The sequence below is a fragment of the Vigna angularis genome, chromosome 1 (genome assembly GCF_016808095.1).
Source record: "Vigna angularis cultivar LongXiaoDou No.4 chromosome 1, ASM1680809v1, whole genome shotgun sequence".
Lineage (NCBI taxonomy): Eukaryota > Viridiplantae > Streptophyta > Magnoliopsida > Fabales > Fabaceae > Vigna > Vigna angularis.
This window is the reverse complement of record NC_068970.1, coordinates 24,808,300-24,825,958: the sequence shown is the minus strand read 5'-3', so window position 1 is coordinate 24,825,958 and position 17,659 is coordinate 24,808,300. Positions and strand designations below refer to the sequence as shown.

The 17,659-nt window shown below is 34.1% G+C and overlaps 1 protein-coding gene across 1 annotated transcript; it reads left to right on the top strand.

The window, feature by feature from the left end:
* Positions 1-415: 415 nt before the first annotated feature.
* Positions 416-5,762, top strand: LOC108323550 (heat shock factor protein HSF8). Its single transcript, XM_017556042.2, has 3 exons — positions 416-477; positions 666-947; positions 4,273-5,762. The coding sequence occupies exons 2-3, from the start codon at positions 690-692 to the stop codon at positions 5,533-5,535; spliced, it is 1,521 nt and encodes a 506-aa protein (XP_017411531.1). The 5' UTR covers positions 416-477; positions 666-689; the 3' UTR covers positions 5,536-5,762.
* The last annotated feature ends 11,897 nt before the right edge of the window (positions 5,763-17,659 follow it).

The following is a 17,659-nucleotide window of genomic DNA, read 5'->3' as shown; positions in this document are numbered from 1 at the left end:
AAAAAAGTAGAAGTAGAAAATCTATAAATATTGTATTAAATAAAGCCAATAAAACTTATTATGCTTAATAAGTTGTTTAAAAAAACTAATTTTTCGTAAACATATTTTCTTTACTATTTTATCCTTAAAGTTACGTTAATTGTTAGAATTAGTAAATTTGTAATCGTATTAAGTAAATTTGATTACATATGGAGAAACAGGGTTGGATACATGTAGTGACAAATTTGAAAATCAAAGGGCTCACTTATCATGCTGGTGTCATCATTCCCCTTTCCCTTTTCGAAATTTGTCCCATGGTAAGTTTTTCAGTAAAACCAGAAAACAAAAATCTAACAGATATTTTTCTTTCCTAAAAAATGGATATCGTACGGTCTCAATTCTCACTCAGATATAAATAAATGCCCATTTTGAATCCTGACCCCATCATCGTCCATACCTTCTCTCTCTAACTTCTCTGTCTGTAAAATTTTCTCACTGGTTAGTTTTCGAACACTAATATATATATATATATATATATATATATATATATATATATATATATATTATAATTCATAATTTGCATCCCCAGGTTCCAACTAGGGTTTGAGTTTTTCCTTTTCTCTGTAGAAATCAAGATTACACATAACAAAACCCAGCATTTTTTTTCGCTTTAATTTTGGCTTCAGATTTTTTATTATCGAAATTGTGAAATGGAGGGAGCAGGCAGTGGGGGCGGAGAAGTGTCGACGGCGGGGCCGACACCGATTCCGAACGCTAACGCGCCGCCGCCTTTCCTGAGCAAGACGTATGACATGGTGGACGACCCTTCGACGGACTCAATTGTGTCGTGGAGTCCAATGAACAACAGCTTCATTGTTTGGAACCCTCCGGAGTTCGCCAGAGACCTTTTGCCCAAACACTTCAAGCACAATAACTTCTCCAGCTTCGTTCGCCAGTTAAACACCTACGTAAGTAAACCCCTTCTGACTTTCGTTTTCTACACTTGGACCATTGTTTACCGGCAATTGTCAATTGGATTAACTGTTTCCGAGTGGGAAATGGAGGGTTTTTCTTGAACTGTTCTTGAACTGTTCTTGAACTGTTCTTGAATTGTTCTTGAATTGTTCTTGAATTGTTCTTTATGTTTACCGTCCTTGGTTGTCGTTTCAACTGAAGTAGATAGTGGGCCTTGAAGTTGGAATTATAATGGAGGAAGTAACTGTTATTTATTTCTCGGATATGTTGGGTCAATCACGTAATTAAATTTATGGGTTGTTTTGTCTGGATGATTATGAAGAGTGAATGGATTGCGATTATTGTTTATTTGGGATGGACCACCTGAGGGGAATGTGAGGAAACATATCTTTGCTAGATAAGTTACATGATTGCTTGTTTATTTGTGTGATGACTCAAGGCATGCTCGTTGATTGGTCTGTCCTCTATTTTGAGGGGATGCGTCAATGTTCGGTGCAAAAAACCGAGTGATTAGATCCGATGATATGTTATCATAAATTTGATTGTAGGCTGGTTATACTATGTTGAATGTGTAACTTCATTTTAAGTATGAAAAATTATTTTTTTTAAGTTGAGTTTGTCTATTTTTTTATTGTGGTAAGTTAAGGATTAGGGTAAAAAATGACCTGGTGGCTTAGCCGAAGCAGTGACCATTTTTGAGGAAAATGGAATTAATAATCTTTGCAACCACGTTTTGTGTAGTGCGGTCACTCCTAGCCTGATTTAACTACGACTTTTTCCAACTAGTTTATGAAGTTGAGTTATGCTTAAAATCAACTTTTAAGATGATATCAAAATTTATCCCAGATCTATTGTTGGGTCATTTGCATTTTCCGTGCTCCAAGCTGGTAGCCCGAGGAATAGATGGTAGCGTTGAAAAGCCCCTTTAGAAGTGATCAATCCCAGGCAACTCTAGTTATGGCATGTTTTGGGGGTTGCACTAATTGTAGCTTCAAGGGTGGGGATTTAGTTTTTCATCAACTAGATATACTACTTGAATAGAGTTTATAGAGCATGGGCGGTCTTCACTTTCCAAGTTGATTTTGTGGAGTTGAATTAAGACTTAAACTTAAATTCTAGGCCGTCAAACTTAGTATTTGTGTTAAATAATGTTAGCTAGGTGATTTTGAATGATGAAAGGCCATTTGCCACACATTCACCATTCTATTTCAGATCTGTTGAGCACTTTCTATTAGAATGCAAATTCTATTAATTACTTCCTCTTCTAGAGATCAATTTAAACTAAACTCTATAGCTATTTATTGACATTTCTACTCAAGTTAGGAGGTATTTATCTCCTTGGTTATTTTGGGTGCATTTGATGTCAAAATCTTCTGGCTATTGAGAACAAATTAGCTTGATTGACTAGAGATATGGTCAAGTTATAATATATAAGTGGAAGCAATTCTCATACTTTGTAAGTTAGTTTTGTAGGTTGAGTTAGGTATCTAAAATGTACCACAATCTATCCTAAAAAGGTTTGTTGGGTTATCATATCACTTGCTATCAAGTTACTATAAAGTCTCACATTTGAGATTTCCATTTCTCAATTTGAATGGGTGTATTGGAGATCTCACATCAATTAGAGATATGATCAAATTATGGTATGTAAGTAGGTGCAAACCTCAAAATTCAAGCCAATTTTCATAGAGTTGAATCAGGCCTAAATCCATTTGAGCCTGTTATAGCAAGGTTTGATTGGTCTATCAAGTTCCTATTAGACTACCTCCAAATATCTTGTCCTACACTGCAGATGTCCCCAATCCTTGATGTGACTAGTTGTGTCTGAAATCTTACATCAACTAGAGATGCTTCTAAATTATAATATATAAGTAAGTATAAACCTTACCTTGTAAGCTAGTTTTGTAAAGTTGAATTAAACCAAAATCCACTTTTTAAAAAGCTCATTGTCAAAATCTTTTCTAGGATAAAGATGTATATATTCGGTAAACTTATACACTATTGTTTTCTAGTTTTCTACACAATACAGCTACTTCCTTCTAAATTTTGTATAACCATAGTTTGTGACATCTTAACAACACGGGATGAACCATAGTTTTGGAGCCACGTCAAATGATAACTGTTAATGATCATATGTATAGGCATGTTGGTCCATGTTTGTGTGTCTAAGTTTTCTAAACACTTCAAGTTATGTAACTCTTGGGAGTTTAGCTTGTGAAAGCATCACAGCTTTTCTTAAATTTTTTTTGGCAACCTTGTTGGTTTGTATGCTTATATGCAGGAGAAAAGTATCTAAATTCCAAAATCTAGTAGTTGATTGTGAGATTTTGTGGTGTTGTGCCACTGTGGCTCGTTATGCATCGCCTTGCATCACATTTTCATAAGCTTCCATTGCAGAGCCCCAAGCTAGTGATAATCATGGCATTACTGTGGTATCACAGTCACTACTGATGATTCATGAGCTTCATCTTGGCCCCCTCTGTTTCGACAGTGCTTCTTGCTCTAGTTTTCACCTGCTATTGTTAGGAAATCATAGTTGTCATTATGTTGTGCATGCTCTTCTTATGGTTTGAATTTCACCCTTTACATGTGTTTATTGTCATTTTCTTGCCACTCTACAGCAATTCATGGCATTGTTTGCTCTTGTTTGTAGCAACTCCTGTCCTGTTCTGTCCCACCTCTGTTCTCAAGGTTTTTTCTGGTGTGTGCAGTTTACAAAGACCTCTGTTTTTTACTCTTTGATTTTATTATTGAAAATATTGCTTTAAAATTATTTTATTATTCACTAGAATCGTAGTCTTTTTCTGCTTTTATTACAAATTTTGAATTAGATTCATAATGTTTCCACCGGTGGCTGGGTTAAAGAAACAAGTAGCATTGGATTATTATAATATATATCAAATTTAATGTAATAGAAATGCATACACACAAGTTTGGTAGTGCATGTGTTTCGGCTAGTGTGCAATATATAAATCATAAATAATTTATCTTGTATCATAAGTCCTGAGGTAGGCTGCTTTGCTCTGGTGTATGGGATTAACTACTTTGCCTAGAATCTAGTTCCCAAGAAGAACCTGTCTCAGGCTATGGAGGAGCCCTTTTCATGCAGACGTGGGTTAAATGAATAATTCTGTTTTGTTGTCCGTTTAATCTTTTTGCTATATTGTTGCATCTTATCCATATGTTACCATTTTTAATTTCCTCCTTCAAGGTTTTCGGCTGTTAGTGCATGCCAAATGTTGTGTATATCAAATAAAAAGTTTTACATTTGGCCTCCTTGTGACCTTACGTTTCTCACAACAATTCATCATTAAGCAGGGTTTTAGAAAGGTAGACCCGGATCGCTGGGAGTTTGCAAATGAGGGATTTTTAAGGGGTCAAAAGCACTTGCTTAAGACCATATCTCGGCGGAAACCTGCCCATGGTCATAATCATCAACAAGCACAACAAGTACACGGACAGAATTCATCGGTTGGGGCTTGTGTAGAAGTTGGGAAGTTTGGACTTGAGGAAGAGGTTGAAATTCTCAAGAGAGATAAGAATGTGCTCATGCAAGAGCTTGTGAGATTGAGGCAGCAGCAGCAATCTACTGATAACCAGCTGCAGACTATGGTTCAGCGCCTTCAGGGAATGGAGCAACGGCAGCAACAAATGATGTCATTCCTTGCAAAGGCTGTTCAGAGCCCTGGTTTCTTATCTCAATTTGTACAACAGCAAAATGATAGTAATAGACGCTTAACAGAGGCAAATAAAAAACGTCGACTGAAGCAGGAAGGTATTGGTGAAATGGAACATACAGCTGCTTCTGATGGGCAAATTGTTAAATATCAACCTCTGATAAATGAAGCAGCAAAAGCAATGGTAAGGCAAATAATGAAATTGGATGCTTCTCGACAAGAATCTTTCAGTAATAACCCCGATAATTATTTGATTGGTGATCATTCATCACCATCCAGTGAAATGGACAGGGGAAACTCTTTGAGTCGATCTTCTGGAGTAACACTTCAAGAGGTCCCTCCAACTAAGGTGCAGTCTTCTTATGTTCCATCTGCAGCAAGGACTCAAGGGCACGGTCCTTCAACAGGAAAATCTGAGATTCTATCTTCTTCCCAAGTTGCAGCCTGTGGAGAAGTTACATATCCTAATCTAAATGTTTCAGTTGGGGAACCTAATGCACCTGCTATCCCTGTTACTCAAACAGATGAAATAATGCCGGACCTTGCTACAATACCAGATATAGTAGCAGGAAACATTCTCAATATTCCTCAAGAAAATTATATGGCACCAGAAACTGGTGGTGACGGATACATGGATCCTACTTCATTTGGGGTGAATATGTCACTACCCCTTGATTTTGATAGTATTTCAACTGAACCAGACATCGATGATTTGTTGAACAATCCTCACTTTTGGGATGATATTGTGCGAACTCCGGTGTCAGAGGATATTGAAACGAATGGTACTGAAGTATTCTATGAGAATGAGTTGCAGCCAACTGAAAATGGATGGGAAAAATCTCAACATATGGACCTACTTACTGAACAGATGGGCTTACTTTCTTCTGATGCAAAAAAAAACTGAATGTCTTATGAAAATGTACATTAATAATTCATATTGTTCAAGGTAACCTTATCCCCAACAATGAGTGATGTTCTTTTAGTACTAATTACACCTGCAAGTGCTCACTCAGAACTAACATGGATTTTGTTTAGTCTGGCTTAGTTTGTGCATATCAGACCAAAATTGTCTTGTTGTAGACTAATATTGATTTTTTACTTATATTTTATGAAATATTAATTGTGAACTCATAGTATGTATTCTCAGTGTTTGTTGGACTCATTTATTAGTTAAAAAGACTCAATTACATTTTTAGCTTTTGAAATTTGAGGTAAATCTGTTTTTGGTCATTCAATTTTCTTAAAATGTTCTCCTAAATATAGAAAATTTCATAAATACTAAATTTGAAGAATTAAAATGATTTTTTTTTCATAAAATTGTAATCTTTAAATAGTAAATTTGTTGGGTTGAAATTGCATTTTTAAATCTGAAAAATTTTACTTAAAAAATTAAAGTGAGCTTCATTTCTAATTTTAAGTACTAAAAATATAATTAAAACAAAATAAAAACTAATTTAAATATATTTTTTACTAAATCACTAATCTTTTCCAATCGGCCTAATTAATATTTATTATTGATTATAATTAGTTTATTGTTAAACATAGAAGTATTAGTTAATATAAATACGGTAAAAAAATCATATTAACATGGTTATAGTTTAATTAAGTAACATGTTTATTATTCAGTAAAATTAAGGTAATAATATATTTTATTTTTATTTTTCAGTTCAATTCTCTATTTTGAATATTGTATTTTTATTACTAATTTATAATATTGTATTATTATAAAATAAATTTGTAATATATAATACAGGAATAAAATATATTTTAGAATTTCAGAATTAAAAATTGTTCGTGGGTCTCAATATTTCAATAACTATTATATTTCACCATGCTTCATTTTTTCCATGATTATAAAATATAATCTTTATAATTTTACTGTAAATATAAATAATTTTTATAATTTCATTGTAAATATTTTTTATTTATTTTGTAAGTAGTTTTACGATTACAAAAATTGTTAAATTTATAAAATTAATTAAATTGAAAAAAGAAAATAATTACCAAATGAATAAAATTGATAAAGTAATTATTTTAGTTTAAAAAACTTAAATAATAAAATTATAAAATAAATGTGGACGAGGAAATTCATATAAATATTTTTTTTAATAAATAGACAACATTGATTTAATAATAAAATACTATGTTTAACTAAACTAGGCTCAGACTCGTGGATTTTTTTTTAATTTGGATTAAGAAAATTAATAAATTATTATTATATTTAAATAATAGTTTAATTACATAATTATACTTAAGTTTTATAATTATATATAATATTTAAATAATGAATTTGATAATATAAAAAAAATTATTAAGTATCATTATTTTTATAAAAAATTAATTAAAAATAAATAGTATTATTTTAATATTGATTTGTTATGTTAAATTAATGTACTATACAAAATACAGCTAATAATACCAATACCAATAATAATGGATTATACGCATCATAATCATAATCATAATAATAATTATTATTATTATTATAATAATTATAATATTAAAAATAATATTTAGATATGTGTCAACACCCAATTTCGTCTGAGTAAGTAAATAAATAAAAATAAAAAATAAGAGAATAATAATTAATGGTGGGTAAAAAGGGATAAAATAATAACTTTAATACCAAACACAATATTTTTGAAATGTTAGTTTAATATGGTAATAATTTGAATTAATATTATGCTAATAATTATAAACAATAATTAAAATAGTATATTAATATAATTTGTTGCATCAGTTGCTTTTAACGAGGAAAATATGATTTTCTGAGAATAATGATAATCAATGTTTTGAATATTATTTAATTTGTTTTCTGGCATTACCATTTCTTTCCCTATTTTGTTTTATTGTCAATTAATTCACAATTAAGGCAAGATTTCCATAACATTATAATGTGTATATAAATACGCACTCTGTCATAGAAAAAAATGGGACGAAAAAAATAGAGAGAAGCATGCAGAAATAATAGAAAGAGAGTATAGAAAAAAAAAATAGATTCTCACCCTAAGGGTTCTGTCAACGGTAATCATCAAAGAAGAAATAGGAGAGTACTAAAAGCTAAAAAGATATGTCACCTCTACACCATTCTTTTTTCTCTTTTTATTGTACTAAATTTTTTTTCTTCTAAAGGTATGTTTTTTTTCTACACACAAATAATGTATTTTTTAAATCATAATTTTTTTTTATAAGTATGTGTCGGCCTATGGCCGGTTTCTTCTTTTTCCCACCATTCTTAAATAAATAACAAATACAAAAACCTTCAAAACCAAAAAAGTTGTCAATCTTGTTAAACCAAATCTTTTTTCGGATTAACTATTATCAATCAATAATAGTTTTTTTGAAACAAACTCACAAACTTTTTTCTACATAAAGAACTACGTATTGTCCATTATAAATGGATGTACGTAGGACCAAGGTAAATTCTTGTCAGGTTCATAAAACAAAAAATATTTTTTTGTTTCTTAATAATTTTTATTTATTTATTTTTTTTACTTTTTTAGGGAAATTTAAACATTTTGAAAAACCACGTCAACTTTATACATTTAATTAAAGGTACTGCCTTTGGGCAGGTGCGATAGAGTGCTAATACCTTCCTTACGCGTAACCGATTCCCGAACTTGAAAATCTCTTTTCGTAGACTATGTCTTATTTTATGGTTTTCCATAATAAATTATGGTGGCGACTCCACAAATTTATTTCTCAAACCCGTTTGTTTTTCGGGTCGCAGACTCCACTGGGGACGCTAGAGAATTAGGCCGTCTTAATGTGCAAAATTGATGTGGTTTTTCTTTATTTTATTTATTTTCCCTTTATTTATTATATATGATTGTCTTTATTTATTTTGGTAATTTATTTATATTCGTTTTTATTATTATTATTATTACTTTGCATATCATGAGTGGGACCCTATACCCGGGTCTGAGTGTAACATAGAATTAGAGGGGTTGTGTAGCAGTGTCACGTCTAGACTATTTCCAGTTTGGCTATCGTGAGAACCCCAGCAAGTGTCTGTTCTCTTTACATGCAATTTCACACCTAGTTGCATTTCAACTGTTGTGGAATTTAATTATTTTAAATTTTAAAAAACTATCCTTTTCTTTCTCGCATTCATCTCTTCCTCTTTATCCTCTCCACGTCGTCTCCCTCCGCCTCTCCCGCCGTACCCTTGGCAACTCCTGGTGGCTCCCACTAGGAGAAGTTCGTCGCCAAATCCTCACGCGCGACCTTGAATCTGGCCTCATCTCGATCCGTTCCCCCCTTACTCCCTCTCAAACGTCACTGTTTTGTCCTTTGTCAAAACCCTACCCTACAATGTCACCATCTTCGTCGTCAATTCCCTTCTCATCCCTACGACCTTGACCTCATGGCGTCTGAAATTCGCCCCAACATCGTCCTCAACGTCACCAAAGCCCTAATCGGCAACCACAATTTCAACGTCATCGCCTCAATGCTCGCGGCCTTCGACGTAGTTCAGGTAGTGTTGGTGATTCGGATACTGAGTTTGAATTTCATTAGTTATTTTCTACATGTTTCTTATGTGAAACTCTCTATCATATGTACATTATTTAGACTTTGACATTTAACTAACTATTTAATTTCCAATTTTAGGAATTTGAGGCTAATGAGGGTGGTGCTAGAATCACTCTTTTCGTACCGGTGGATGATGCCTTTGCTGATCTTTTACCCTCTATGGCCCTTCAGTCTCTACCTGCAGATAAAAAAGGGGTGGTTCTTAAATTTCATGTCCTTCATTCCTATTGGCTCGCTTGAATCGGTTGTTAACCCCTTCCAACCCACCCTCACCACTAAGGCCATGGGTGTTGGTAGTTTCACACTCAGCATTTCGCGTGTGAATGGATCTGTTGCCATCAACACCGACATTGTACAGGCCTCAATTACACAGATTGTCTTTGATCAGAACCTTGTTGCCATTTTTGGGGTTTCCAAGGTTCTCTTGCCTCAGTTTACATTTCTTTTCAGATTTAGCTTGTGCCGGTTTTCTTTTAGCTTGAGCATTGGAGCTAATATTTTTTATGGTGGCCCCTTTTCTAGACCATCGGTGTTTAGTGGATCTTCTTTAAAGTTGGACTATTTGACCAAATCTCATTTTTTTGAAGATTTTGGATTTGTTGAGAAAGTGAAAATGTCAGACAGGGTGAAGACAAAAGATGAACTTTTCTTCCTCTTCCCTCCTTCAACACCCTCTCATTCGAATCGTCCAGTTCTCGTCACCACCTCCACCACCGTCTCGTCGGTTCAACGTGACCGAAGAAGTGACCCAGTGACCTCAAACAACTTCGCAAACTTGTCAATTCCCACCTCTCCACTAGGAAAATCGTAGAGGAAAACAATGGGCTTGCTTTGATTTCTTCCTTGTTGGGTCCTTTCACCTCGCACGTGGTTGGGTCGGAAGCGATTGGGATTCTTGTCAATTTGGATTTGGGTTCGGAGCTGAAGAGGAATCTCATGCAACCCGCGAAGGTTCATTGTTGGTGGACATCATGAACGAGGGAACCATCCAGACGAAGATGAATTGCACCAAGTTGATTCAAATGTTGTTGGTGGAAGGTAACCCCTCGGAGACAACAGGGAAAGGATAAAAAGAAAGAGGATGAATGCGAGAAAGAAGGAGGATAAATAAAACCTGAACATCGTAATCAGTTTTGCATAAATAAAACGTTGCGTTTTGATTTCATTCAATTAAATTAAATATGTAAATAAAAGAAACCAACTCAGCGACCAATGTGTGCCACATAGTAAAACTTGGTCATGTCACTCTGCCACGCACAACATTTTTAAACGTCGTCCAGCCAAATTAACGGCGAGGGCTAAATTGATTCAATTTTACACAATAAGGGACCTAATTGAGACCATTTAGAATACGAGGATCTATTTGAGACAAACCTCCACAAATAAGGATGTTCAAAAGGATTAAACCTATTCTGTATAGAATAAATACAACATAAAGTTTGTAACATTCGAAAAATATAGTATAACTATATTATAGAGTCATCACATAATATGATAAAATATAACAGTCATCTACTAAGTAATAAAGTGTTAACAGTATAGTTATCCAAAAATAACCATAAAATTAAAATTTTACAAAATTCTGCCTAAAAAACAAAACTATAATCATAACCGATCGGTCCCTACAAAATCTCCACCTGACTGATTGGTCCTAGTCTAAGTAGTTGGATCCTCTCCATCCAGCGTCTACTCCACCGAACACTCGTCATCCTTTGCTCACATCCACCGGATGATCATTGCAAAGGAGAAATGTCGAACGGGCAACATAGCAAGACAAAAAGAAGGATAAGCCAGTGTAATTTAATAGTCATGTGAACATACAATCCAAACAAACATATTAGATAATCATACACATGTAGAAAAACATATAAACACATATTAATCGACCACTACAACTTGACCGTCCGGACTAGTATGAATATGTAGCTTTTGGTTGTTCGTGCACTCGTGGGTGTAGTAACTAGAAACCCATCAGTTGCCACATGAGGTTAACCCGTTATCACTCACCGTAGGACCCCCCGGCTAGGGCCTCCTGTTATTCTCACGACATGACTTACCCATCTCTACTTGAGACTTGGTAATCATTAGAATGTTAGGATGAATGCCGTTGATTTCGCTGTCCATATTCATATTATACCACCACCTTGATTAACCAATCACCGAGACATTCCTCCTTGAAATTCTCTTTCATAAAGTTGGAACATCATACTTTATTTGAATTTTTAATACAACTTCTCATACATAATAGATCAATACAACTCTAATAATCAATCTGAACCAAACAATGAAATCAATATTTAAGAACCGAATAACATTTCGTAGAAGAAAACCAAACATACAACAGTACAACCCCTGAGTACTATCGAATGGAAAAGATCAACATAACCTATGAATGAGACCGAACGGAAAAACACTCACAACGTGAACATGATCGATCGGTCATTTAACGAGTAAGGCTCAAAACATGAGCCTACTGTAGTTAAAAGGTCGAACACTTACACAACCGAACACTTTTTAACTTAGATAGAACACTAAAAACTTAAAACGAATACTAATATAAAACTGATCACTAAAACATTATCGAACGGTCATTAACAAGTAAGTCCCATAAAAGACCGAACACAGTTAATACTGAATACCAATACAAGACCGAACTCTATAGCTAAACCGAATATCAGTACGAAACCGAAAGTTATGACTAAACCAAATACTACTAAAACTGAACGTAATACAACACCGTACATTACTCAAACTGAACACTAATACAACACCAAAAACTTCTAAGACCGAACATGAATTACAAAACCGAACACTGCTAAGACCGAATGGAAATACAAAACCTAACACTTATACGAAACCTAGCACTACTAAACCGAACGCTAATACAGAACCGAATACGACTAATAACGAACGGTAATATCAAACCGAATACTGCCAAGGCTGAAAACGAATATTGTTAATATCGAACGTCAGTACGAAACTGAGCAACACTAAGACCGAATACTACTACGAAACCGAATACCGCTAAGATCAAGTACCTGAACCTGGCCGAGCGGTCTGTTCGACTTTCTGCATAATTTTACAAAACTTCTGTAGAATGAAATACACACTAGAATTTACCAAAACTGAATATTTTTCTCAACCTAGAATTCACTCCAAAGTCTGCATAATCTACAACTCAATAATCACAACATTTAACATGTCACACAAACAATGTCGAACACCCAAACATTCAATTTCACCCACATGCAAAACCATCAAACAACATTTTCATACATCATCAACCAAACAATTAAATTAACTAGCTTCCCTTACCTCTTAACCAAACGGGAATCTTCTACCCTTCCAGAAATTTGCTCACACCTCCAAAAAATCCTAAGAACACCTATAGCTCACTGATTGGTGAGAAGAGACCAACCAAAGTACCAAAAATGAAGTTAGAAAGTAGAAGAGAAGGTTGATGAACACATGCAAACAACAAGGCTTACTTGCATGTGTCAGAAATCCAGAAATTCACCAGAATTAAAGGAACGAAACTTACCAGCTCTAACCACTACACTGATCGGTGAATTGCAAGCTCTTGACACACGAATTCTTTAGGTACAGTCTGAACGTTGAACAAATGAATTAAGATTGAAGAACTCTAGAGAGAAGGAGGAGAAAAGAAGATAGTAGAAGAAATTGGAGAGATAAAGCTGTATTCAGATAATGGGACGAGACTTTTGAAATTTTTCATTTATATATCAATCTTATTTTAATCTAAATCGCTCGGTCACATCCTTTGCTTACACATGTCTACTCCAAACTCTTCTAAACCTCTCGGTTCTTACAAAGTTGATGTTAAAATTTTTAAATAGATACACATAACCTAAAAGAAATAGAAATATTAAAAAGATATTGACATATGAAATAAAAGAAAAAGTTAAACTTAAAATATTAAACAAAAATAACATAGAGATATGAATAATCAACTTAAAAGTAAAATGCAAATATATTGTGAAATGTAAGAGTAATATGCAACTTAAAATTGCACTTACCAGAAAATATTATGAATATGTCATGTCTTCTTCCAATTCCCATGTGATATTTATGGACTCTTTTCGCCCCATAATACCTTTAGTGTATGAATGTCCTTCCCACAAAGTTGCTTGATTTGATAGTTTAAAACTTGTATAGGTTTAGTGCTCACGGATAAATCTTCTTTATCCTAAAACCAACATAGAGGAGTTATACACATTCCATATAATGCTTCATACATAGCTATTCTGATAATTGTTGTTATATGTAAGGTAATATTTAATCCCAACTTTCTAATGATCCAACACACAAGTTCTCAACAAGTCTTTTAAAGATTGGATGGTCATCTCCGATTAACAATATGTTTGAGGTTGATATATAGAACTCAACCTTAATTGACTTCCCAAAGCTTCCTATAGTAACTGCCAAAATCTGGAAGCAAATTTTGGATCTTTGTAAGATACAATACTTATCAACACTCCATGAAGTCTACAATTTCCCTAATACACAATTGATCCATTTTATCCATTGACATCTTCTGAGTAATCGGTAAGAAATGAGCGCATTTCATAAGTCGATAAACTATTACACATATTGTATCATGACACCTACTAGTAAATAATTGATGAAGTCCATAGAAATATTGTTTCACTTCCATTAAGGGATCTTCAATTGCTGCAACATATCTCCTAGTATTTGTTGTTCAATTTTTTCCTTCTAACATACCAAACATGGTGCCATAAACTTTGTCACATCCCTTTTCATATCAGACTACCAAAATGATTCTTTCAATCCTTATACATTTTCTTCATTTCAAGATAATCTTATGTCCTTCTTCCAAAATCATCTGTTTCAACTCCTATTTTATTGGAACATAAACTCCATTCATGAAACGAAGGATACTATTAGCCCTTAATACAAAATCCCTAGCCTTATTTGTACCAATAAGATCAACCATCTTCTTCAAGTCACTATCCAACAATTGCTTGTCTTTTATCAGCTTTAAGAAATCATTAGTTATAGTCAATTGACTACAACTGATGTGATTCTTGCATAAATCCATCCCTAGATTCATATCCCCCAGTTGCTCAATCAACTCATTTTCTTTTACCATCCTCACTAACAAATATGTTTTCTTTCTACTCAAGGCATCTACCACCACATTGACTTTCACAAGATGATAGTGTAACTCAAAGTTATATTCCTTAAGAAACTTCATCCACCTCTTTGTCTCATGTTCAGTTCCTTTTACTCAAACAAATACTTCAAGCTTTTATGATCACTAAAGACTTGAAATTAAGCCATATACAAATGTCTCCAAGTATTTAGTGCGAAAACCACTGCCGCCAATTTTAAGTCATATATGGGGTGATTTTTCTTGTGCACCGTCAACTATCTTAATGCATAAGCTACAGGTCGCTTCTCCTGCATTGGTACATAACCTAACCCTTAATAAGAAGCATCACATAACACTTCAAAAGATTTGTTTGTGTCTGGAATAGCCAATATTGGTGAACTGGTCGACCTCCTTTTCATTTCCTTGAAACTTGCTTCACCTTTTTTATGTCCAAATAAAAGGGTGATATTTCCGACTCAAGTTTGTTAAAGAGCCTACAATCTTGGAGATCCCTCTACAAATCTCATGTAGTACCCTACTAGCCCCACAAAACTTCGCACCTAGATACTACCTCTACCTTAGTTAGATATATCGAAATTCCTTGTGAAGAAATAACATGTCCAAGGAATTGCACCTCATCCAACAAAAACTCACATTTTTTCTTTACAACTGATCCTCTCTAACCACACCTAAAGTTGTCCCCAGGTGTTCTTCCTATTCCTCCCGACTCCTTGAATAGCCAAGAATATCGTCAATGAACACAATAACAAACTTATCTAAGTAAGGATGAAAAACATTATTCATATAGTCCATAAAGATTGTAGGAGCATTAATCACCCCAAAACTAAGTACTCATAGTGCCCATACCTTGATCCAAAACTACCTTATACACATCTTCAAGTTTAGCAAGTATCTAATGATATCCCGACCACAGATTAATCTTTGAAAATACAATAATTCCTCTTAACTAGTCCAACATTTCATCAATTATTGACAACAAATATTTGTTCTTAATCGTTAATTTATTCAACTGCCAATAATCTGCACATATTCTAGAAATTTTGTCTTTCTTCTTAACCAATAATATTATAGCTCCCCATGGTGAAACACTTGGTTTGATATCCAATAATTCTTAATTTACTTATTCAACTTAATTAACTCCACAAGTGCCATTTGATATGGAGCCACAGATACCATACCTACTCTTGGAAATAAATCGATAGAAAAATCCACTTCTATGCTCGGTGGTAATCCAAGTGCTTCATCTAGAAAGACCTCAGCATATTCTTCGACCATTAGTATGCCCACAATTTATTCTTTGAAACTCTTCTTTTTCTTTTGAGTCATGATTATAAAACAAAATGCTCCATTTGTTACTTCCCTGATAAGTTTTTTAAGCTGACCCCGATACCACACCATCATATGGGAAAACAATCTTTTATTGCCCACATAAAATTAGAATGTGATTGTCAGTCAACCAATCCATCCCAAGAAGGACATCAAAATCATAATGTATTGCATTCATAATGGTGGTGGAGGAATAAAGTTGGTCTGGTGGTGGCTCTAATGGTGGTTGACAATGCCACACTTCTCCGTGAGCCAACAACGTCCAAACCAACGTTAGCCTTTAATGAAACACCTGCAAATCCAAATCGTGCAAACCATGTCAGACCCTTTCTGCATCTCGCACCTTTATCACCAACACAGATATGTCGTTTTCACAACTATAATGAACCACCAAGAATCACAAGTAACAGTGAACCACCAAGAATCACGAGCAACAACGAACAACCAAGCAACTGCAGCAGAATTGCGACGCTAGTAGTATCGCATCATCAAGGCCCTAAATCGTGTCACCCAAATTAAAACAGAGACTTCGAAATCGCAAACACAAACCGCAATACTACCATCACAAAAATCCTAATTTTAAGAGTGATTATGGATTTGTGCTAGGTGTGGTTTATGATTAGGGGTTTCGAGAAGATAGATTTACATTTTGCGTTGAAGGCATGAGTTAATTCGTGATTCCTCCTTGTTGGTGTTGCGTTCACGATAGTGTTGGAATATGATGTGTCAGAGTATTGGAGAAACGAAACTGCTTTTGGTTGACAACGTGGTTCGATTTAGGTAGGACGACCACATGAACAATAATCCAACAACTCATTCAAATACAAGTAACATGTACAATTTGTCATTAAAAATTTATATAATATTATGAAAAAGAACTAAATTAAACATAAAATTAAGAAGAATAAAGACAATAAATATTTAAGTCTATTTTAAGAAGGGTATTTACCTAATAGATAAAACATAACACTTACTTTTCTAATAGGTATAGTAGATATAGTAGACAATACTTACTTTTATTGTAGGCAAAGTAGATTAGAAAAGAAAAATATCATTATAAATTGGCTTAATACCATTGTTGGTCCTTATTTTCGTCAACTTTTTTCGATGTGAGACTCATTTTTTTCGAATGTTCAATGTAGTCCCTTATATCGTAATTTATGTTCAATTTGGTCCTTTTGGTTGATGATGTTTAAATCGGTAACGACTATGTCCACGTAACAAAAAAAGGGAATAAGTTGTCACGAATCTCGCCACATCATCATCATCTTCCCTAAGACAAAACCCTAATTTTCTTTCCACTAGCGCGCCGCCGTGCACTACACTCATGCCATCATCTTTTTCATGTTGTCGGACCACCATGAGCTTCGCCGTTAGCAACCACACAAGCCACCACGAATCAACCAAGAAACTCAATCTGCAAAAGAAACCTTCCACTAAAACGAATCAACACAAATTCCGTGAGCCCAAATCGCTATGCACCATGAGAACCACCATCAACATCTCACCATCTTGATCTTCTCCATCCCGAACTAGAGAACTTCAATTTCACGAGAACCTGCAAAGTAAAACCCCAATAATCATAGAACTATTGAACCTACAGAAAATGCATAATTCTCAAATCGAACATCAACCCTAATTCGCGAAACCGCGCCTCTTCTGTGAAAACCTGGAAAATCCAAAATTGCACCACCATTGAACTCGTTCAACCTCCATTGATGATGCAAAACCATGTGCAAGAAGCGAAACTCACAAATCGTTTTCCATTAAATCACAAAAATCTATAGAAATCAAAATCAACCACAACCTACAAAAATTAAGGTTTTTGATTTGGAGAAAATGGTGATGACGTGACGAGTTGATGATGTGAGTCGGTTATTATGAACATTACTGTTGTGTGACCGCTTATTCTATTTTTCTTAGGTGTACTTTACACTGTTAACTATTTAAATATCGTCAGTAAAAATAATCAAATTGAACATAAATTACGAAATTAAAAATTATATTTTAACAT

Excerpts from the sequence above, each read along its gene's own strand:
- LOC108323550 (XM_017556042.2), top strand. The coding sequence starts at position 690 with ATGGAGGGAGCAGGCAGTGGGGGCGGAGAAGTGTCGACGGCGGGGCCG. Across the intron at positions 948-4,272 it reads TTCGCCAGTTAAACACCTAC|GGTTTTAGAAAGGTAGACCC; the intron begins GTAAGTAAACCC and ends ATCATTAAGCAG.